Source organism: Etheostoma spectabile, chromosome 21 (genome assembly GCF_008692095.1).
Source record: "Etheostoma spectabile isolate EspeVRDwgs_2016 chromosome 21, UIUC_Espe_1.0, whole genome shotgun sequence".
Taxonomy (NCBI): Eukaryota; Metazoa; Chordata; class Actinopteri; order Perciformes; family Percidae; genus Etheostoma; species Etheostoma spectabile.
This window is the reverse complement of record NC_045753.1, coordinates 8,096,925-8,120,891: the sequence shown is the minus strand read 5'-3', so window position 1 is coordinate 8,120,891 and position 23,967 is coordinate 8,096,925. Positions and strand designations below refer to the sequence as shown.

Genomic DNA, 23,967 nt, shown 5'->3' with positions numbered 1-23,967 from the left:
GTGTGTGGGTTTGTGTTTGTGTAAGTGTGTTTACCCATGGCTCAATCCAATTAAACCATCTCATGTGGAGAGAGACCAAACTTTTGGTACAGCAGTCCTTAAAACCAAATAAAATGTCCGCTGGATTCTTAATCCCACTCTTAAAATGGGAGATGTACTTTGCAAATTATAACTACAGGCTAACTCGGGTCTTTTTGTATGATATGAAATCATTCTGTAGTTTTGTTTTTCTTCCTCAAACTCAGTTACACTGCATCCATCTCCATTCTAAAAACAAATGGCGTGGCCTGCCGACTGCACGGTTCGCCGTGGGATTACAGAAGGGGGGGCATGTAGCTACATTAGTGGCATAGCTGAGCTCTCAATATGAGAAAGCTGACACACTGGACTTGGTCTCTCAATTCATATTGTTCATCATAAAAACTGATTCAGTCTTTTTTTTCTTCATTTGACGCAATTTTATTACCTCCTTCACTCCTTGTTGTCCCTGTTCTTCTCTTCAGCATAGCTGTGTGTAAAGAGAGAGTAACTATTTGGGTCGGCTCTAGCAGCATCCTCTGGTAAAAGGTGGAAGAACTCCATGCATGCTGCCACTGTTGCATTTAGTCCTTTTCTGGCACCAGCTTCAGCACTTTGCCGATGGCGATAGTTTTGCCTAGTGGAGGGGTGTATGAAGAGAAGTGGGGGACAAAATGGAGCAATAACAAAAGACATTAGCAAGTAAATATACAATTTATTATCTCTGCTGTGACATCTGTGTCCAAGACATATTTGCTTAAAGGTCCCATATTATGTTTATTTTCAGGTTTATACTTGTATTTTGGGTTTGTACTAGAACATGTTTGCATCCTTTAATGTTCAAAAAACACAATTTTCTCATACTGAATATACCTGGTTTCACCCTCTGTCTGAAAAGCTCTGTTTTAGCCCATATCTCTTTAAGACCCCCCTCTTAAAACCTATAGCCTAGCCTATGTATAGTATAGGCGTGACATCACAACTGTCCAGAAGTCCTGACAGCTTATTTAAAGGCACAGTGTCTGAATACGGGCTGTGTGCATGTATCTGCGGATTGAGCATTTTGATATTTTCACAGTAACTACATAGCACCTTGACTTGCTGTCTTACTAATGGCGTTTTTCCACTGCTGGTACCAGCTCGACTTGACTCGACTTGACTCGCCTCAACTCGGCTCGACACATTCTACGTCCGTTTTACATTGCAAAATGAGTAACGCCTCAGCGTGGCTGGTCACCATAGCTACGCGTGAGGATGTAATTTTCAACGCGACTCACAACAGCACGTCGCATACTCGCCACAGCCAGAAGAAATGTTTTGTTTCAAAAGAAGCAACAAAAATCACCGCTAAAAAAACGGGAGTTTGGGAATTCCGACGGAGTTCAGACGTCGACATGACGGTTGTTCGCCAACACAAAAGGGTAAGTTAAGTTTCCTGGTAACGTTAGCTAACATTTGCATGTGTTCGGGGACCCGGTCAGTATTTACTATACGTAAGCGTTGTATAAAGTACATGAACTTTAGCAACCATGATTACACACCAACATGTGTGCTGTGTACGGTTTGTGTTCCAGAGCATTCCCGCTTTGCAAACTCGCCGCCGCAGACCGTCCGGTGGGCGATGTCCGACCGGTGAGCTCTCTGGTTCTGACCTGCTGGACTTCGTATAATCTTTATGAGAGTCACAGAGAGGCTTATGACAACGACTGGGATGCATCTGGGCCAGCAGAGCCGGTGGTGACACTGTCACGGGGTGCAGAGGAAGAAGACCGGGTGTGCGGGAGGGTTTGATGCTCTACTTGAAAAGCTAAATAAAAACTTTTCATTGATAAATTGTCTTTTTTCTTTTTTTTAAATAACAGTGTGCAATATTGGAAACGACATAAAGCCCCTAATAGCCCTTAATATTGAACTGTTGAAAAGTGAGAATAGTGCAGTCAATAATCTGTCGGTGTCTGGCTAGATTTTTTTTAATATCCCGTTTGTTCTGGACACACACTCCGCACTCTTGTTTGCTATAAACGCAGTGATCCGACCAACCAGCGGTCTGCAGGTTTTCACGTCACCTTTTGGTATCGCCTCAGCTCGCTTGGAACCTCGACTGAGGTAGTACTAAAAAAAGTACCTGGTAGCAGGTCCCAGGGACTTTTTTTCGTAATGGAAAACCAAAAAAGGCGAGTAGAGTCGAGGCGAGTTGAGTAGATACCACGCAGTGGAAAACCGCCATAACACACCCACAGCGTCCTTACCTTCGTCTCTCAGTGTGAATCGTCCCATCTGGGGGAATTCTTTGAAGGTCTCTAAGCAGATGACTCCAGCTGCCCGGAGCCTGGCAATACACACCTGGTCCTGCTTAACAAAGCGTGGTCGTGTTTTGCTTTTCTCCCCCGTCTTTTTGTCCACCAGACAGATTAAGGCCTGCAGTCGGGATTTAAAGAGTTGAACTGCATACAGTAAGGCCAGGAGGCGATCAAAAACTACTGTCTGAGCAAATAAAAAACATAACAAAAACAAACTCCAATACTGTAAAATGTTTTAGCAACAGTTTCGGAAGTAGAGCAGTAGCTTACTGAGATTTGAACTTCTTCAATGCAGGTGTGGATGTGAAGGACTGCATTGTAACCAGGACAAATGATTGATTTGTGCTCAATAATGACGATCTGAAATAAAAGAGGAAAGCAACGTCCAAAGATCAGTTGACTTGACATATTCCTAATACACATATAAAGTATTGAAATAGTGCCGGATATATTAGTTTATATATTGGTTTATTATCTTTACTGTCAATATCTTCATAGACGTATATTTAAAAACAAGAGGAGAAAAATGTGTTTAAATGTGTCTTTCACTGATGAAATAGGTTAGCATCAGCTGGCATATTTTAAATGCCTCATTCTCAACCGTTGGGCTTCTGCACTCTTGATCTAAACACCACACAATAAATCAAATCACAACAATGTTGTGCTTCAAACAAGCAGCTAAGTGTTGCTGCTAACAGGCATTGCAGCGGTGGCTCTGATAAACGGCTGCCCTTCAAATGAATTGGCCTGCACCACAGCTTCTGGCCTACAAAGACCCTGCTTAAACAGACCCCAAACAGTTAACATTTTTTTTGTTATGGGAACCTTTTTACATTTGTAGGTGTTTTATGCAGCACCAGGCTGGGATTTTCACTAGACAGTGTGTGGTGGAGGGTCTGTTAGCATCTAATGGAACAAATAAGAGCTGGTCAAGTCTCAACCTAAAGACTTTGATACAAATTCTCTCCTCAAGTAATGAAGACTCGGAAAGTCAATGAAACAAACAGATGTCAGCATGCGGTGACTTGGGTCATCCGGTGTTGATGTACCTGTGCGTCAAAGGTGCGACCGGAGTGGCAGAGGTTGTCAGGGCTACAGAGGATGAACCCAGGGAGGATTTCTTCCTCCTCGATGCCCTTCAGCCTCAACTTCAGATTCTCCCCAGGAGTAGCATCGTCTGTCTCCACATCATCGCTCAGCAGGCTCAATACTTCCACTGTGTGCTGCAAACACGCACACGCACGCACACACGGTCACACACGGTTACACACGGTCACACACGGTCACACACGGTCACACACACATCTTTTAAAATAAATTTAAACTGGCACAACATTGCTGTACCAAAACTACTGGATACATGGTTGGAGTGAGAACAGAAACTTTATCATTTAGGTAACAGGTCCTTCTTTACTTTCTTTACTAGGCTGCAATAAATGTAATACAAGAATGAGACCTTCAAGGTATTCCTAGTAGAAGGTTTATTGGTCCCTTGTGAGAAGCAGCAAAGTCATACGGAGGAGATCTCACCCGGTTTGGCATCATGACCAGCTGCTGGGCTTTACTGATGCATCCAGACTCCAGCTTCCCCAGGATAACGGTGCCCATGTCCTTCAGGGGCACACACATTAAGAATGATCACAGCAATTTAGTGTAAGTCATCGGTAAGTTGAGGCACATTAGTCATTCATTTCATAGACTTTATAGTAATTAATTAGCAATCAATAAAATAATAGTGAAAAGTCACTACAACTGGGTAGGTACAAGAGTATTTGCCTACAAATGTTTAGATCCTAATACCTGGCTTGTGTGCATAGAGTATAACGTTACAGGTGAAACCTAATGCCCTCTGGAATATAATAATATAATACACATTGTCACTGTCCAATGAAAGCCATGTATCTTGGTTTGACAAAATACAACCATTTCTACAGCAAAAAATAAACAATTTAAAATCCCATTGCAATAGCTGAAAAATACATTAGTGTGAGGCTGACAACATGGTTGTTTTTATTGTGAAAATCTGGCATTCTAGAGATATGTGGTTGTAACATAACAGCAGGCAAATATTAGTATTCTGTTTTCTCACACTATTTTTCCAATATACAGTACTTGCATCTTGTAATAACTCATCGGAGTATACTGTGTAAATATTCAAGCTCAAAAAACTCCCACACAATTTCACGAACTATGGCCTAACACGATGCTCTGAAAAATATGCAAATTTCCCTTTTGGGAAATACGCTTATTCGCTTTCTTGTCGAAAGTTAAATGAGATATTGAGGCTGGAAAAAGATGAAACAGCTAGTCTGGCTCTGTCCATGTTTAAGAAAAATCTGTCGACAAGCTCCACTAAAGCTCACTAATTAACACTAGCGGTTTCCCTGGTTTCCAGTCTTTGTGCCAAGCAAACCAAGATAACTTCATATTTAACTGATTTAAGAGTGGTATCAATCTTCTGATCTAGCTCTCGGCGAAGAAAGCGGATCTGCTCATCAGGAGAACTCTGGTTGGGACTTCTTAGTTCTTATCATATAACCACTATATAAGGCTCTTGTGAAATCACAGGGAGAGAGGAGTATTTAAACAACTTAAATACAATAGGATAAACAGAAAATATATGTGGAAAAGGGAAAGATGATTACAGTAAGGTAGGGAAAACTGAAGGAGCTGCAAAAAAAACTTAATTCCACCAACACTTGCAGTATGTGTTGAATGGCTTCCAACATCTAAACAGAGGCGAGTGCCAAGATGCTGAATTATCTTAAAGAGCACTGACTATGCAGAGGCTGCAGCGCGCATGTGTGTGTGTGACTGTGAATGTGTGTGTGCTCATGGCAGATCACCCAACAGGAAGGAGAGTGACAAACTGGAGAGGGAACACAAAAAAAAGATTTTGGCCAAGTGAACAAAAACCAAAAGAAATTTGACACCCACTCATCTGCTTGGGAAGAATCTGTGGAGAAGACAAGCTGCTACAGAGGCCTGTTTATCTCGGTTTGGAAAAACATGGCCTCCAGCTGTTTACCTTGTATTTGTCTACAATAGGTAGTCTGACCGGTCCATCGTTGGATCTGGTGAAATTTGGCAAACTGTCCAGATGGGGAATAAATGCCAAACCCCTGTTAAGGAAAGAAAAACCACAATAGTCACTTGTTTACATTTCTTTTCGGTTATCAGAAATGTCTTCATGAGTGCAGCTACTGTGTCCTAGCATGGGCTACTATGTGATTTGTGACAGCCTATGACTCTTATTTCAAGTGCATTTTGGCAAATGTATTTGTTTAAGTTTCAATTAAATCACAGCTGTGTATTAAGTGTGAACCAGAAGAAAAACAAGTCCAGATTCCACACAAACCAATCAACAGAAACAACATATAAACAGAAAAACATAAACCCTAATCCCTTTCTGTAAACCTTGTGAGCTGTGAGACACGCTTATTCATAAAACCATGTGCACAATTACAATTTCTCTTCACTAATACCTAGGAACTTATTATTGGTGAATGTCTCCTTAATTACAGTTGGTAAAAATCTTCACTGTTATGTGTTTGATAAATATGTATTTATAAACTGTGCAAGTCTTTTTCTTTGTTTTGAGACCAGAAGGCTTGTGTGAGACAGAGATGTTGTTGGTCTTCTTTAACATTATCATAAACAAGAATAAGGACTTGTTGAGTGGCAACATGTTTAAGAAGTCTAGAGTATAGAGCTGCAATCTATTGCATACATATTGGGAAAACAATATGTTCCTTTAAAAAGGCAGATGCTGCCAAGAACAGCACTGCTGTGAATCAACATTGAGTCAGACAGATTCCAGGTGATACTGCAATACATGAACAAAAAACTGCTGGCAGGGGAAGCAGCTATCCTACATTTACCTTTCCATACTCATGAGTTCAAACATGATTGCTGAAAGATAAATGAATGAGAGTACTAAGACATACTTTGCCAACGTGGAACATTGCTGCTTTTCATGTTGTGTATCCACAGAGCCCACTTACGTGTACCAGGGGCATTCCGTTACGGGCTCCTTGAGGTTGGCACCTGTGAGTCCGGAGCAAGGCATAAAGTGGATGTCCTTCTTGGGGTTAAAGCCCACCTTCTTTAGAAATGGAACCAGCTTCTCCTTACACTCTTCATACCTGCAGAAAAGTAATGAAAAGATGCAATTATTTACTGAAATATGAAATGCATACCATCATGGATTTTAACAAAAGGGAGTGAGAAGTCACTTGGGAGCTATAAAAAGGCACATCTGAATAAAACAGACAGTGAACATCAATTCTAATTTTTTGGTGCCATCTTTTTGTAATTGATTATTTCAACACATAAAACTAAATGTGGAAACGCCACTGACACAGCATTAAAGCAAACGTAAACACGTCATATCTATTTGAAGCTAGTCCCTGTTCACCTTTCTAGGCTCCAGTTGACAGTGGGGTCATCCATCTTGTTGACCAGGACAATGAGATGCTTGACTCCTGCCGTTTTAGCCAGCATGGCATGTTCCCGTGTCTGTCCACCCTTCTCAAAGCCGGTCTCAAACTCCCCCTTTCTCGCTGAAATCACCTGATCCAAACCAATAAAGGAGGCAGAAATAATTCCAGTGTTAAGTGGCAGTTAGGACCCATTCTCACCTGATTGTATGTGTGCGTGGGAATCCCTTGTTACTCTCGCATAAATCATAAATTAGAACTGTGCGATGACTGATGAAAAACCACTGCCTACAGTCTGTCTGTGTGCTGAAGGACGTTAACTTTTCTCTGCATGACAGAATTCTATGTACATTTTAAGGTAAAATAATGCATGTCTACCGGCGGGCACCGGGCGTGACCTGTGCAGGAGAGAAGGAGCTTTTTGTGTGTTCAGCACTGTTTGCAGCTTCTAACTGAATCTCTTTTGTTTCAAGTTTAGTTTGTATATCTGCTTTATTTTATGTTTCATGTCTGATTTTGCTGCATCATAATGAAAGCTTGTAAATAACAAAATAACGGGGGACTGTTATTGTGAAGAATTTACAGGAAATGAAATATTTTACCAACAGCTGCTCCTCCGAGGCTCGACCACTTCTAAATAGCAACAGCAGAAGTTGCTGCAGAATAACAGGTGCGTCTGTGGTGCTAACCTACATATTGGTGAATTTGGGTACCTTTTAACGAAACTAAAAATAAGGTTTTTGTTCCCGGGGACCTCTGTGCCGCCGGTCCAGCCGCATTTTCCAGACCGTTGGGGGGCACAGAGCTCCAGAGAGCCAGGGATATAAAATAGGAAAATGGATTATGCTGCACAGATGTGTACTTATTTGCTGAGGTGAAACGTCTCACCAGTGGAATAATTAAAGGGGCTGTACTTGATATAAAAAAAAAAAGGTGATCTGGGATTGCCTCCAAGCAGCTCTCACAGGCCGTTTCCCGACTTGTCAAATACCGACATTTTGGCACGCCCTTTGGCGTCAGATACCGACCCACAAGGCACGGACATGCACATGCACGCACAGCTGGAATGGCTATCAAAACAAAGAACAGAAAAGCTCGGATTACAACACACTCAGAGGGAGTGTGACTTCATTCTGTGCTCAGAACGCCATTACTCCACTATGTCTTTACATAGCAAAAGGTTAGTTACTGCTGATGTATTAATGTTCTGAATATCGAGTAAAGCCCCTTTAGGTAATATGCGTAAGAATAGGATTTAATCTGTGTGTGTGTGTGTGTTTGAGGTTTAGGCCTAGTTAGTTTTAGGCCTTGTTGTTTGTCCATCTCACCAGGACGGCCAGGTCGGCTTGTGACGCTCCACCAATCATGTTAGGGACGAAGCTCTTGTGCCCGGGGGCATCCAGGATGGTGAAATGTTTCTTCTCCGTCTCAAAGTAAGCTCTCCCGACCTCGACCGTCTTCCCCTTGTCTCTCTCCTCCTGGTTTGTGTCCAGAGCCCACGACAGGTACCTGCAACAGCCATGTTTATTCATTCTTTTGTTTTACATAACTGCTCCATAAACATAACGATGAACATTGAACTCCATGGTGATTCGCTGGTGAGATATATATATATATATATATATATATATATAACGTATGGTAGGTCAAATTTACCGCGCTTTTGAGGTGCTGTCATTTCAATATTTAAAACAGCTTACGGCAATGTATTCACATATATTAATACCAAAGAAATATGATTTTTTTCACACCATGTCTCCCTGTTCTTTTCTTTTGCTTCTCTTTCATATTTTTCCAGGGTTCGCTTTTCCACCATTCCAGTTAAGTACCTAGAAAGCAGAAAACAGGGAAAGTTAACACAACAGGCAGCCATCAACGTGACGTCATATTTATTGTATCTGTGGCATTAAAAAGTGAAACTTGCGCTTAAACTGGAAAACCCGTTACACTGTAGCAGAAAACTATTGTGACAACTATAAACAGAAATGTTGTGGTATAGAAACAGTTCTCTATACAGTGGGCAGCCCTGCAGCACTGTGATCAGCCAACACAGAACTAACTTTAAATTGGATTACTCACATGATCTGTCCTCCAATAGTTGACTTTCCAGCATCTAACAGACAAAAAAAGATGAATAAAACTTTCCACAATCTTCCTTAGATAAATTAATAAACATACTCTATACATGGAAATGAGACGCACCCACGTGACCAATAAAGACCACGTTCACATGTTCTTTCTTGGGGGCATCTGGCAGTGCCGGAGCCACTTTGGGCATGGGCATCTCCTCCTCTTCCTCCTCCATCATCTCCTCGTCCTCGTTCCTCGCCGCGCCCTCCTCACAGGCTCCTCCTAAACTCAGGTCCTCGTCTCCTCCGCCTCCTCCTCCCCCCGGCTCCTCCTTCTGCTCCCACGTCTCTTCCTCTGTGGTCATGTCTGCCTCTGTGCCTCCATTCTCCACTGGAGCTGGAACCAGACAGTACTCATTTACTACACCTGTACAGCTGGTATTTCTTTTCAAGGTCTGGATGCTACAGGCAACCCACAGCTTGGAAGGAGGAGGAACTATTTAAGGACCTACTTTGCCTGGAATGAAACCCTGCACTGACTATGAATCCTGATTGATTCTGAATCCTGGAATTCATTAAAGATGAGACATTTTTGCCAGTTTTATGTTTAAACCAAACTTAAATCCTTTGACCACATTTCCACAACAAATGTGGAATAAGATACCCTTTGCACACATTGAACATACACAAAACAATTCCATTTTCAAAGACAGAACTGAGTCAAGTCATCCTATTCACATGTATCTCCTCCGCCATTATCATTACTTCATATGCTTTATTGTAGACATTATGTTTCTTTTGTGTTTTATTATATAATTATTTTGTAATAGGCAAGTTTGGTTATGCCATTTCATTCTAAATGTAAATGTATCTTTATTCCAGAGAACCTGCTGTTAAACTGTCCTACAAGAGTTCAGGAAAACTTGTGTTTTGGCACTATTTACAAGAAGAAATTAAATTAAATTAATTGTAACTTCAATATCCAATCTGTCAGAGTAAAAGAAATGCATTTGCTGTCACAAAAGCAGCTCAAATTACTCTTTGGTTTTCAACCACAAGGTTTCTAAGTTTGTACAGATGTTTGGTAATTTCTCCTCTTAAATTCTTCATTCTATTTTAAAAATCTAAGCTGCTGCAAAAACAATGACAGTTGTATGTGACATAAAGACCTCAAGGATGGACAACATATTAAAATGAATTTGCCTTTACAGATCTAAACAGAGTTGCAATACTTCAATGTCCGTGGCATGCAGTTAATTGTTAATTAGTCCTGTCCACTTGTTAGAACTCAAACTCAATACAATGTTCTGCAGAGCAAACAAATACAACTAAAAGAAGAAAAAAGTAAAAAGAAATCAGCTGAGCCCAGCAAAAGAAACATCTTCCTACAGCAACGCACTAATAAGTTTCCCATTTCCGTAACTATGAAATTATGCAGCCCAGCAGTCATGTACAAAGCCCTATTTTCTTCTTCACCCTTCCCGTTTATAATCAGCCAGTGACAGATAGCTGCTGGTAACTCAGAAAGCTAGTCGTGCCTTGACATTGTTGACAGTCTCGTCAATGCTGTGATTATATTTTTTCTTTTGGACATGTTCAGAAAAATGTGACAAGTCGAGTATTAGAACAAGTATTGCCATGAATAAGCCTGTCGGAAATGTCTGTCTCTTATATACACTACATCCGTTTTGCTTTTGTGTTCCTTTGTCATTCATTTTGCTACAGCTGCAGTGCTCAGACACTTCATTGAAAAAACCCAAACTTGAGTAGAGGCACACAGCATCCGGGTCAGGCCAGAAATGTGAATGAAACTGACTTAGGCAAATTACAACTAGTCGGCAGAAAGTGACTGGAGTAACCAAATACATTCAACTTGCTCTGATACACAGCAGACCAAGGTCTCAGACATGCACTGCTTGTAACATATCAGTGTGTGCTAGTGGGATGTCTATTTTGGGCATGGACAAGTGAGGTTGCATCATATGATACGTAGGCCCATGAACATTGGCCAGCAACCCAAATATGGCTCAATAAGTGAACCTACATGACTTCAAGATGTGCATCCAAGTTCTCGTCTGCACGAGATGTGGTCTGACATTTTAAATTTGGCTGCAGGTAGATGTGCACACCTGAGCCTGTAACCACACCTGTCCTGTGGTGAACAACCTGCCTAACAGGTAGATTAGTAACGTAATAACCTGAACATGCAGTGCCTGGAATACAATGTGGATGCATACCGGCTGTTTCTGCCACCTCCATGCTGGCAATTGGGTCAGTGGCACCTTTTGAGGAGAGAAAGGAAAGCATGTTAAACTTTCATAAATATTTATTAGACAAGGATGGTCGTTTGCCGTCTTGTTGTGACTGTTACGGTGTTATAAATTAGCTGCCTGGCCATTACAACACATGACTAGCAATCTAGCAGACTTGTTGATTAGTTAGTGGAAATTAGATAACTGTGGCACTGGCTGGACTGATTACAGCGAGTTGCAGAAAGGAAGGCTAACTTAGCTGGATTAGCAAGCAAGCTAGCGAGTTAAGCTAACTTCCAACCAGCTGTCTGACATTCACCCACCGTCTGAAGCCGTGATTTCTACGGCACTTGCTTGAAGGAAGCTTGGTACAAACACCGGGGCGTTAACGTTGGGGACAAACGGCTTGGCGTTGACGTTGAGTGCGGCGAAGGCAGTTGGGAGCTCTGCCGCGGCAGCCGGGGCCTCGGCATCCTCCTCCAGCTCCCACGAATCCGGGGCTGTGTCTCTCGGGTCCATCGCTCCTTTTTCCAGAGTTGACAAGCTTTCCACTGCCGGGGAACGTGGATGTTTTTTATAGTCCCAATAAAACGCGTTTAGTTGCTGGTGTTTTTTAGACTCTTAGCAGCAAATTTGGTGAAGTTCCCATTGCTTTGTTAAACCTTGCTTTCGCAAGCGTATGGATCCCGTAGCCGACGAGAAGTGGTGTGCAGCACAGCCACTGCATGTCCTGCAACCACCGCTAGAGGCCAGCACCGAACTTCTGCTTCGTGTACAAACATGGTACCGCCTAATACATCAATGTTTATCATCGATTTTACAATCTATAGATAAATGGAAGAGAAAAAAATAAAATACATAAACATACCCACACACCTCAATACAGAGGGACACAGTTATGTATACCTTCTTTTAGGGAGTGCAAAGGTAAACTTGACAATGTCACATGAAAAATGTGCTTTGAGGCAATCGACAACCAACAAGCTGAAATAGCTGAAGCAGCAGGGTGTAGAGCACCTCTACACCCATCTCCCTTTCTGAGCATGACTTCTGGAGACGGTCCCCAAATGGCTAGAAATGTCAATAAGTGTAAACCGAGCCCTGGATATCCTGCTCTGCCTTTGAGAAAGTGAAAGCTCAGATGGGTCTAGCTGGAATTTTGCCCTTTATGAGGTCATAAGAGGCAAGGTTATCTCCCCTTTCTCTGCTTTGCCCACCCAGAGAATTTGGCCCAAACTTTTGGTGGTTTTGTGGTTCTAGTCTACATGAATTTGCAAGATCACGTGGGTCCTCATGACTTCAGCTGTATGTCATGGCCACAGCCGTTCGGCAACAAATCCAGACCTGGTGGGTTTTGACGGACGGCGAAGCACGGAGCCAACAAGCAGCGGAGCCAATCCGCAAAGGTTCTGCACTTGGTGGAAATTAGGGCAGGAACTATGAAATATAAGAAGTACATAACAAAGAGATGTCTTTTTGTGTTTATTTGATCTATGAAAGACAGGAAAAATATTACAACACTGCATATAAATAGAATAAATACATCAATTATATCAGGGCCAAAATTGTCAGTGTAACTTGAATAAGTTAACTCAATAAATAAATCCATACAAAAATACCCTAAATAACTCTAAACTGACAAGAACAGGGGGCTGTACTAACAAGTGTCTCACGTCCTTTTATCCTTTACTCTTTGGCATCAGAAACTCCTCCAGCAAGGATGGCAAACGTAGCCTCATTCTCAGGCATATCGGGACTAGGGGATATCAGGAAAGAGAAAAAGTGAGTCCCAAATGTTTTAACTCTTCAAATAAAATTATTATTTAAGTATAAGAGTCATGGCTGAGATCCAAGTCCTTAACAATCAAGTCTAAGGAACCATTTTTAGTTTACTCATACACCCTAGAACATTTTTCATACATTATACATCTCGCACAGCTTCTCCTGCCAGTTAAAATAAAATCTCTATACTGTAAGCTAGCTCTACACTACGCATTGCATGCTCACCACTATATCAAATCATCCAACCAAAGATGTGTTCAAAGATATATTTTTATACTGTATGTTTAGGTAAGCCTATGTTGATGATGAGCAGATATAAAGATAGTTTGATCTTGAAAATGGATGTTTAATACTCCAATCATAAGATAAGTTTGGGGTGGAATACTACTTTAGCACAAACTAAAAGCAATGGTAAACTACAGCGAAGTGTTGTATGTTAAACTACCATTATTGGAGAAAACACACTCATTACTTTGTGCCATTATTTTAGAGAATAAATGGTGTATTATGTAAAAATTCTGCATTATTGATATTGTAAACAAAAACTGCCAACAACCTGTCAAATATTTTGGCAATTCTCATCTCTGCACGCCCCTTCCTCAAGCTGATACGGGTGGTGGAGGCGTGGGCGAGGATATGCCCACCAATGGGCTTCTTGGGATCAGCTTGAAACCTTAAACAGGGACAAGACACAAATAAAAATAAACAGCCAATCAAAGCTTCACACAATGTTGCACTCAAGGAGTCAGCAACAAAACAGAATTTCAATCACAAAAATTGTCAGATTCCCCCCCCCCCAATGACTCTTACGTCATTCCAGCACCGGGATCAGCTGTCATTTGGTTGGTGACAAACACTGCAACGTTGTACTCTAAGAAAAACATAAATGAAAACCAAACATCATCATTATTAGGAACATTATTCCTTTATACTTTACGCATACTTGAGACCAACATGTAAAGGACACCAAAGCTGAATTAGTTAACAAACAGTTATATTTATTTATGCAGACATTCCCTGTACTGTACATGGCAGGTAAGATATGGCTGATGTATGTGGCTTTTACAAATTTGCACACAATCACACTCCTGGTTCAGACCTTCAGAGATCTTCTGCAGCCGGGAGAGCATCTGGGCCAGTTTCTGCTGCCGCTCAGCCAGCTCGCCTCGACCAGAAAAATCTACTCTGAACAGAGCCATGATGGAGTCGATGATCTGACAACAGGGAAGAGACAAGAAGGAGACTCAAAGGATGAGAAAGCTAAAATACCTGCTTTCAGAATGTGTGCCATGTATGTTTTTTAACATAAGAAAAACAAGAAAGTGCTTATTCTTCCCCTCCAATAGCTTCACACAGAGAATACAAAAAATAAAGGGGGGAAGTAAAACCACAAACATGATGAATATGTGATACATGCTTTTAGAGTTCATTCTTTTACTCACCAATAGTTTAAACACTCCTCCTTCCTCATGAAATTTGGCTGCTACAAAGTCCAACAGCTCCATCTGGTGTTCACCTGAGGAGCAAGACAGAGTTTAATACACCAAAATATTATAACCTTGCGGCCGAAAGATAGTGTCAAAGTTATCTGTTCTAAATTAACTGAATGTTCGCACTGGTATAGGCCCGGGCGTAAAGCACGTTGTCCAGCACAGCACCATGGTCCACATTAAACCTGTCAGCGATGTCTTTCAGTCTGTCCGGACGGCTGGAACCAGACGGGTACGAGTCAAGGATAATGTGAAACAGAATAACAGGAAGAAAAGATACTAATACAGACATAAGCAGTCATTGCATAGTCACATTATGACAAGTACTAGAGGAATATCTCTCAAACATTTGTTTTCAAAATCGGCACATTGTGGACTGCCATGTATGGGGCAATGTGTTGACTGTGGTGCTATCTATAGTCAAGGTTCTTCCTGGGACAACAAATAACCAACTGGGGTACACAACATCAACCAAACTGCAAGTCACATGCTGTGCGGTTGTTCCCATTATGAGGATACAAGGTGTTTTCTGTATCAATGAAGATGACTTTCCCGCCTGAGTAGCCATCCTCGCCTGGCAGCTGAGCAGTCACTAGACAAAAACGACACAGAATTTGACTTGTTCAATGTTTTATCAACCACTTTGAAGCAGCCATTTTCAAAAGGCTTCTTACTCACCACAGAATGTGTGCGACAGTTGGGTTTTCCCTGTGCGGAACTCTGTAGGATGAAATAATGTAGTAAACATTTTGATCAAGTCCTGCAAACTGATAGACTGTATAAAACGCGCCCACTCTGATGGCAATTTGATTTCGCCCTGCAGCTCGGTCTGGAAACCTGCATGTTTAATTCTCCTGCTTCAGCTCACAATTTTGCCCCTCGGATCGTTGGTCTGATTGGTTGAAGGGCTATCCAATTGTGTACACATTCATTTGAACTATGCACGTTGGTCACAACTCTTGTGCAGAGAAAATGCTGAGCAGACTCCCCAGAACACTGCTCTCAAATCTATTGAGCTTGGCTTGGTCTGGTGATGGCCAGACTAGCAAACTGAGCAATATTTAAACAATATAATCATATCATATACATATATATATACATATATTATTATCTATAAAAAGACAACTCACCTCCAAAGGCCTCTGTGATAGCCATACTCTCTATACCTCCACCCAAAAGTTTACTGCAGAGATAAAAGATATTTGGTTTAACATCTTTACTTTGAATTAGCAATACTTTAGCAGACTCACAAAAGGAAATCCAAACTTTCAAACATAATTTTTAATTGTCTGTGTATTTGGTGAGATCAAAAAATTCCTTGACATTGATAGTATCAATATCGTGGTTATGACAAGTGGTGCTTTATCAAAAGAATCATAAGTATTGTGGATTAAATCACCCAATTGAGGCATCCGGTATTAATTTTTCTATGCAACAAAATTATATAAATTAACTGTGTAGCCATTAAGACCGTGATGAAAAATATTTGAGCTCTATCATATTAAAACATGTAAAGTTCTAGAGCAGGGGTTCTCAAACTTATTTTTCAAGAATGTAATTTTAGGAATTATGCATGACATATTTTTAAATGACCATTTGGCAAAAAGTTCACGTACCCCCTGCAGTACTCCAAATTATCCCCAGAGGTATGCGTACCCCCATTTGAGAAACATTGTTCTAAAGGGTACTGTAAATCACTATATACATGCTATCAACATTAGGAATAAATCTTAACTCAAACTCCTGGCTCCCGGTTGTGATGTGGAACACCTGCTTCCTCCTTGAGCTGTACTCAAAGGCAGTCTGGAAACCAACATTCTACAATGTAAAGAAAATGACTTAATACATACAGTGGGGTTCAAAGGTTTGGGATCCCCAAGTAAAAATTTGAATGACAGATTAGACATTCGTATAATAATTCAAAATAGCAGAAAACCAAAAATTGGCATCTGCAAAAGTTTGGGCACCCTGCAGAGTTTATAGCATGCACAGTCCCCTTTGGAAAGCTGAGACCTGACAGTGTCATGGATTGTTCTCAATCATCGTCTGGAAAGACCAGGTGATGTCAATCTTAAAGTTTTAAATCCCCAGACTCATCTGACCTTGCCCCAACAATCAGCACCATGGCTTCTTCAAAGCAGTTGTCTACAAAACTGAAACTGAAAATAAGTGACGTTCACAAAGCAGGAGAAGGCTATAAGAAGATAGCAAAGCATTTTCAGATGCCAATATCCTCTGTTCAGAATGTAATTAAGAAATGGCCATCATCAGGAACAGTGGAAGTTAAAGCAATATCTGGAAGAATTAGAAAAATATCAGACAGAACCGCTCGCAGGATTGTGAGAAAAGCAAGTCCAAACCCACGTTAGACTGCACGATCCATCCAGAAAGACCTGGCAGACACTGGAGTTGTGGTACACCGTTCCACTATAAAGAGATACTCATACAAACATGGTCTTCATGGAAGAGTCATCAGAAGAAAACATCTTCTACGTCCTCACCACAAAAATCTGCATTTGAAGTTTGCAAATGAACATGTAGACAAGCCTGATGCATTGTGGAAACAAGTTCTGTGGACCGATGAGGTTAAAATAGAAATTTTTGGCCGCAATGAGCAAAGGTACGTTTGGAGAAGAAAGGGCACAGAATTTAATGAAAAGAACCTTTGTCCAACTGTTAAGCATGGAGGTGGATCAATCATGCTTTGGGGTTGTATTGCAGCCAGTGGCACAGGGAACATTTCACGAGTAGAAGGAAAAATGGATTCAAAAAAAATTCAGCTAAGTTTGGACGTTAACTTGATGCCATCTGTGAAAAAGCTGAAGTTAAAGAGAGGATGGCTTCTACAAATGGATAATGATCTTAAACACACCTCAAAATCCACGGTGGATTACATCAAGAGGCGCAAACTGAAGGTTTTGCCATGGCCTTCACAATCTTCTGACCTCAACATAATTGAAAATCTATGGATAGACCTTAAAAGAGCAGTGTGTGACAGACAGCCCAGAATCTCAAAGAACTGGAAGACATTTGTAAGGAATAATGGGCAAAGATACCTCAAACAAGAATTAAAAGACTCTTGGCTGGCCACAAGAAGGGTTTCCAAGTTGTGATACTTGCCAAAGGGGGAAGTACAAGGCATTAACTCTGCAGGGTGCCCAAACTTTTGCAGACGCCATTTTATTGTTTTCTGTTATTTTGAAAGTACAAATAATGGAAATAAAATCTGACATATTTTTGTGACATATAATAAAAATGTCTATTCTGTCATTTGATGCCTTTTGGAGATTTTTCCATCTTTTATTGGCTTCTTCATGCACATTCAAATACAATACATACAAATTTTTACCTGGGGTGCCCAAACTTTTAAACCCCACTGTACAATGTTCTGTAATGTTCCCAAATAATTCAGTGACCTAAGAATAAAGAACCACAGGTTAAATATTTACATGACATTTTCAATAGAAAACCCATTTTACCAGCATTTTCCCAGCTGCCTCTTTGATCTTTTCCACTTTTGCCTCTGACAGGCCCTTGATGTTGCACAAAGCCTTGCGAGTAGTCATCTGAATTCCCTTCACAGTGCAGATACCCACTAACTTCATCTTTTTTATATCTGCTGCATTCTGTGGTCACAGGAGATGAGGGACAGAGAGATGCTCACATAGAAAACTGACTTTTGATCTGACGGGACAACGCTGACTATATGTTACCGGCAGCCCTGCTGTACTCACAATCCCATGTTTCTGGAGGAGGTCAATATCTTGGAAGAAGGACTCCTGTCAGGTTTAGAAAAAAGAAAATATAAATGAGGTAGTTGCTGAGGAGTATCATTAAGCTTGACTATTAAGGAAAGAATATAGCTTTTAACATTAAAAGGTCAGTAGCATAACTTAACCATAAATTACCAATGGCTTATTTAAAAGAAATATTAGACTGTGTTTGAAATGTTACCTAAATTGTTTGTTTTGAATACAAATGATTTATATTAACCCTCCTGTTGTCTTTGGGTCAATTTTGACCCGTTTCCGAAGTTTCTATATCACAAATATGGCAAAAATAACAGGGATGGTTCCATACACGAAACAGGCTATGATTATCCATCAACATCTGATCTTAACTATTGGTCAAAAACACTCATAATTTGTTTTTTTAACTCACACATTAGATATAATTTAATATGAATTAGGTTTAGTGACCGGTATATACAAAAATAAGTGTCAAACTATAGTGTCAATATGTTGGAATAAATTTGGCTAAGAAGATGCAACACATAATTGCATGATAGCTAGATTAAATTTACGCCAACACAAAAGGACAACACAAGGGTTAACTTGTGTTGTGTAACGTTATAAATTGTTATCTGGGGGTGATTTGTTTATTTCATGGAAGGCCAATAACGTTAAAAATGATCAAAGTGCAACATTAATATAAATTGAAATCTCACCTCATCATCCTGGAAACAAGTATCATCTTCCACAACCTGATCCTCAGCAGTTTTCATTCTCGATGTAGCTTGTTAGCTAGTTAGTACTTATAGGTTAGCTAGCTAAACGTTGAAGATGAAATGGATTTTGCTGGTTCATACAGTAAAGTCCTTTAGCCAAGGTCAACTCACTTAGCTAGCTAGATAGCTAGCTAGCTAACCTTTTGTTTAAGTAAGCTAAATTGCTAACTTAGCGAACTAGCTAAGGTTCTAGTCAGGTCTTTCAACTGCTCACGACATAAACTACACTGTTGGTAAAACTATCAGAACCAGTACGTTTGCTTTTTCAACTACGTTTAATATGAAATAGATACTGACTTAAAAAATGCAAGTTTGAGTTAAAAAAAAGAAAATTGTTCTATGCTTCTTGAAGCAGCTTGCAAACTGGCGGGAATCCGGGAATTTTGTCCAATTCAAGTGTAGTCGGAAATTATAACTTTATCAGTTGAGAGAACATGAATCATGTCAAGCAAGTAACTTTATTGCTTTCAGGTGCGAACATGGACACCTCCATGAATTGATTTGTAGCGGGTTTTGAATTTTTAAATGATCATTAGTTACTGTAAAAAAAAAAGAAGAACATATTCCCATTACAACCTCTAGTAATAGCGATTATTTGATAGTACATGCTTATAACCAACAGGACGAGGAGCTGAAAAAGCGCAGTGAATGCATCAAAGGACACTGGCATTCAAAATAACTGTGTGCATATTGTTAATTTTCCATACTCTTTAGTATATTGTTGTTGTAAAATGAATGTGCTGTATTCTGGTTATGGTTTATCATTTTTTGTGGTTTCTTATAAGGCCATGGGGTCTGATATAGTTGTATGCATGACACTAATAAAAACTCAAGCATCAACACTGCACTGCAAGTTGACATGTCACAGCAGGACATGCACAAGTGCACATACCATAATAACGTTAATTATGGCTGCATGTTTAGGTGCTTTCATCTTATCATAATGCATAGTCTTTGTGATTGCACCTGTACCTGCTGTAAAATTAATAATGGTTTATTAGGCATTTGTGTATAATTCCTATTTTGAGATGTAAAATATGTGATTAAGAAAAAGATCTGTGAAAAGAAAATACTCTACAATACAAAGAACACCATTGCTTACCTTTTTAGTGTCTAATTAAATAATCCCTTAATCTGGTCTTTCATTCATAAATTGTAATGTCATGCTTTTGGGGTGATTTAATGACAAACATGCTCAAAGTTAACACATGACATCCATTTGATTTGGTGTTTTAATTACTTCGGTCGTGTTGAACACAAATCAGAGACATGAGTTTGCTTACTGAACAGAGGTAAGAGATTGTAAATTCACATGGATGGCAACAGAATAGAAAATACCATTCTTTGCAGACTGGACATGTCAGCGTAATATAGAGCCATTTAGCATTAAAATGTCATCAACCACATTTGTCCAAAACCTTATGACGTGTGCTGTCTTAAATTAATTACTTTTCAGAAACTATCAATGAAAAAGGACACAACAATTTTTGAATTGTTAAACAGCATGGAACCTGATGTTCTTGAATTATACAATCTATTGTTTAAAACCAGAGCAATATAGCAAAAACAATTAACTGTGAAATGAGAGGCATTGCACTCTGACATACATACATAGTACAACTTTGAACGAATGTACAAACAGGAATGCACCACATAGAAAAGTGTGTCATATAGCATGTAGAACTTCTAGAGGCCATCTATGGGACATATTCCTACCAGTTATATCTTGTCTACAGTGTGCTCCACAGTGAATTGGACCTTTCTGTCAGATACTCTATTCTCCTAGATCTCCACATAGATGTAGAACCAGCAAGCTCATGGACAAAACTGCCCACATACTGTAGGTATAGCAATGTCCTTAAGACTGCAAACACCAAGACATACAATTAACCTTTTGTCTTTCAATGCATCCACTTGAACCCGCTATCCCCTAAAGTACATTGTTTATATTGATATAAGTATTTAAAAAAAAAAAAAAATAGAAGCAGTGCTCCTGGAAATAAGTCTCTGAATGATGATGGAGTAAGGAGAGACAGCGAGAGAGAAGTGTTAGAAACGCATCACATCCTCCTCCTCCGATCCCATCAGCCAATCCAATACGCTGGATTGAGCCTAATGCCATGTTGTTGACATGCAGTAGCTTTCGCTTCCGTTTTTATTTTATTTTTCATCTAACTGCAGTTCTTTGCCCTTCTCCATGGTCTCTCTGTCTCTCCTTGCGACCGGCCGCGCTGTTTCGTTGGCAGCAGATCTCAGGATCACGTTGGCCCTTCCTGTGTCTCACATCTTGCCAGGTGCAGGAGGCATCATGCCCGGCATCCCACCAGACATTCCAGTGTTGGGCCCCAACAGGATCTGAGAAGAAGAAAAAAAAAAAGAGATCATTCAGGTCGTTCATTGGTGACCACGTCACATACAAGCACATCAATTATGATTTGCAATTTCGTGTCATACTGCATTCACTCCTAAGCGTGTGTCAATACTTGCTTCTGCATGCCTGTAAAACCTTGGGTTTCTGTGGCTGTCTCTCACGTGTTGGTTACATGTACACCCACCTGTCTCTGCTGTTGTAGCTGCTGCTGCTCCAGCTGTAGTCTTTCTGTCTCAAACACAACAGGCAGGACCAAGATCATGAAGGAGGTAGTACCGACCCAGAGTGCCGAGCGGGAAAAACTGAAACAAGTTAACAACTTGATTAAGGTTGGCTTTTTAAGATGTGCCAGTCCAAGGTATGGACCAGCCAATGACTAATATTTCTAAAATTAGATTCCAGCAATTTATAATGTGTACTCATTTGGAAGCTGTGAGTCTAGCTAAAAAAAAAACAAAGACTGGATCAATATGCTGCTGCTGGGATCAGACAATCCACTGGGGTACCATACATACATACACCATACATTCCTGCATTGATAAGGCGATGAGATATACCTGTAAAATTTCTTGGCCAGTGAGACCGAGCATTGTGCAGACACTTCAGCAGCTGTGCGAACTGTGTCAGGGAACATCTCTGTCAGGCCCCACAACCTCTCCATCAGAGTCTCATCTAGCTGTAGGAGACAAACACAAACATCAGACACGAAACTTTGGTGCTTTCAAATAGCATCTCATATGGATAAAAGCATGCATTAAAAATAAATCCACGCTCCTATATAAACTCGGGAAATACAGTTTGTCCATCATGAAGTTTGCTACAAGTTGGTTTAGCTAGTGTTAACACAATGCTTAAGTATTTCTCCACAGTCATAACTTTCAAAATAATAACATGATATTGAAATCAACAGCTAGTTTGACGAAATACAACTTTTAAGTAACAACTGTGTATGCTTTCAGCAGACTCAAAACAGGTTTGTCAGAACAGACTCCTCAGGTGGTAAGCTCGTTAGCATTGGTAACGTTTCAGTCATGTTAGCTAGCTATGTTTAGCCAAGAAAAGGACAAGCTGAAAACAAGAAAGTGCGACTCTATGTTAAATTTGTGTCCTCATCCACATTTTGGAAGTACACCAGAATGACAAGCCACTTACATCTTCATCTTCATCGTCGTCAATCTCGTCCTCGGGGGGCCGGGTAGACACCGGGCCCGCAGCGGGGGAAAGCTCCTCGATTGCAGCCATGTTTCCTGCTAGCCCGCTGCTCTCTGTCGGGTTGGATAAGCTGTGCGAACGGCGAACAAGTCGCTAGAAGACACGGTAAAGCCGACAGTTTAGTGTATTTCTAGTGAGTTCCCACCGACTTTCATTAAAGCTAATGCTAAGAGGCGTGCATCTGTCCAACGACAGGCTGAGGTCACAGTGGGAAACGTGAGGCTTGTCAGGGACGGATGACGAAACCAGGGCAGGGGTCAGTTTGTCCTTCACCCTAAAGTCAACTGCGCCCCCTGCCGTAGAGGCTGTCTAATAGCAGCCATTGGTCTCAACAAGTAAAACGTTATTAATTAACTGGCTAAAAATATCCATGTAATGTATGTTCGTTTTGACTAGAATTGAGTGCAATTTACCCGACCTTAGATTTAACTTCTTTAAATCATACAACTGCATTCTTTCAAAACTGTGTTTTAATATACAGTAGGCCTACATCGGTATATCACTCATTAAGCATAGGTAAACCCCCCATTTAATGTTAGACCACTAAATTAGCATTATTAGGGAACTATTACATAATTTTTAAGGATTGGTAGAACACCCCAAAATTGTTAAATCAAGCCTTGGAAAACAATACATTCTTAAAACAACGACATAGTGAAAGGGGTATCACCTTTGGCAATATTGTTAAAAGGCGTTTTCATGCTTGACATGGTAACATCTGCCTCTGCTTTGCAACTCAGCGTGCTGGGTAACAGTCAGGAAATATAACACTACAAAAATATTACCATTTTAACTTATGGGTCAATGTCAACTCAGCTGTAGAGCATGACGACAATGTTTCATTCACGGGATTGTTCAGGTGTCGCTGGAGTTTACATCCGATGTCCCTAAATTTTTGGCCGGATGTCTTGATGTTTACTAGGACTATGGTTAACTCAGATATCTGCAGGGTAAATCCAGACTATCTGTCCAATCTGAGTACTCTGTTGGACAACTGAAGTATCTTTTGAGCTGTGGCTCAGTGATAGAGCGGTCACCTGCCAATTGGAAGGTTGGTGGTTCGATCCCTGGTCCTGCAGTCCCATGTCCAAGTGTCCTTGGGCAAAACACTGAACCCTGAGTTGCACCCAATGCTGTAAATGTGTGTGAGTATTTATCTGATGAGCAGGTGGCAGCCTCAGCCACAGTGTATGAATGTGTGTGAATAGTTCCTGTAATATGTTAAAGCACTTTTTCTAGTCTTAACGACTACTCAAAGAACAGTCCATTTACAAAACAAGTTCCTACCCAAGGTTAATTTGCAGAGGCACCAAGACGATTGTGATTGGTTTTCCTGCTATCCTGGAATGTTGTGTGGACTAGCCAGGAGGTCTGGCAGTGCAGAAACCTGCCAGTAGAGCTGGGCAAGAAATTGATATTATATTAACATCGAGATATGAGACTAGATATTGTCTTAGATTTTGGATGTTGTAATTCTGTAATATGGCAAAAGATATCTTTCCTGGTTTTAAAGGCTGCATTACAGTA

The 23,967-nt window shown here is 40.6% G+C and overlaps 3 protein-coding genes across 5 annotated transcripts in view; all 3 read right to left on the bottom strand.

Annotated features, from left to right (window-relative positions):
• Positions 1-230: 230 nt before the first annotated feature.
• gspt1 (G1 to S phase transition 1) lies at positions 231-11,815 on the bottom strand. 3 transcript variants are annotated; one of them, XM_032501512.1, is made up of 14 exons: positions 11,402-11,815; positions 11,025-11,108; positions 8,960-9,223; positions 8,837-8,870; positions 8,509-8,586; positions 8,086-8,266; positions 6,736-6,890; positions 6,323-6,463; positions 5,347-5,440; positions 3,849-3,929; positions 3,368-3,541; positions 2,589-2,678; positions 2,268-2,436; positions 231-655 (listed from the first exon to the last, which is right to left on the bottom strand). In XM_032501512.1, exons 1-14 carry the CDS (start codon positions 11,595-11,597, stop codon positions 603-605), a joined length of 1,794 nt encoding a protein of 597 aa, XP_032357403.1. In that variant the 5' UTR covers positions 11,598-11,815; the 3' UTR covers positions 231-602. The 3 variants fall into 3 exon arrangements, with proteins under 3 accessions (XP_032357403.1, XP_032357404.1, XP_032357405.1); XM_032501513.1 differs by having other exon boundaries at positions 11,064-11,108; positions 11,402-11,814; XM_032501514.1 differs by lacking the exon at positions 11,025-11,108.
• A 748-nt stretch (positions 11,816-12,563) lies between these two features.
• On the bottom strand, positions 12,564-19,258 carry dmc1 (DNA meiotic recombinase 1). The gene is made up of 13 exons (XM_032501542.1): positions 18,798-19,258; positions 18,085-18,129; positions 17,830-17,976; positions 16,086-16,168; positions 15,481-15,533; positions 15,029-15,070; positions 14,870-14,942; positions 14,477-14,568; positions 14,303-14,376; positions 13,960-14,074; positions 13,671-13,731; positions 13,417-13,533; positions 12,564-12,834 (listed from the first exon to the last, which is right to left on the bottom strand). Exons 1-13 carry the CDS (start codon positions 18,852-18,854, stop codon positions 12,765-12,767), a joined length of 1,029 nt encoding a protein of 342 aa, XP_032357433.1. The 5' UTR covers positions 18,855-19,258; the 3' UTR covers positions 12,564-12,764.
• Positions 19,259-21,009: 1,751 nt separating this feature from the next.
• tomm22 (translocase of outer mitochondrial membrane 22 homolog (yeast)) overlaps positions 21,010-23,967 on the bottom strand; it is a gene marked incomplete in the record, with an annotated part of 4,776 nt that continues 1,818 nt past the window's right edge. Inside the window, 4 exon segments of the mRNA XM_032501561.1 lie at positions 21,010-21,212; positions 21,413-21,530; positions 21,786-21,904; positions 22,381-22,533. Of these exon segments, the coding sequence (XP_032357452.1) occupies positions 21,138-21,212; positions 21,413-21,530; positions 21,786-21,904; positions 22,381-22,470 (402 nt within the window).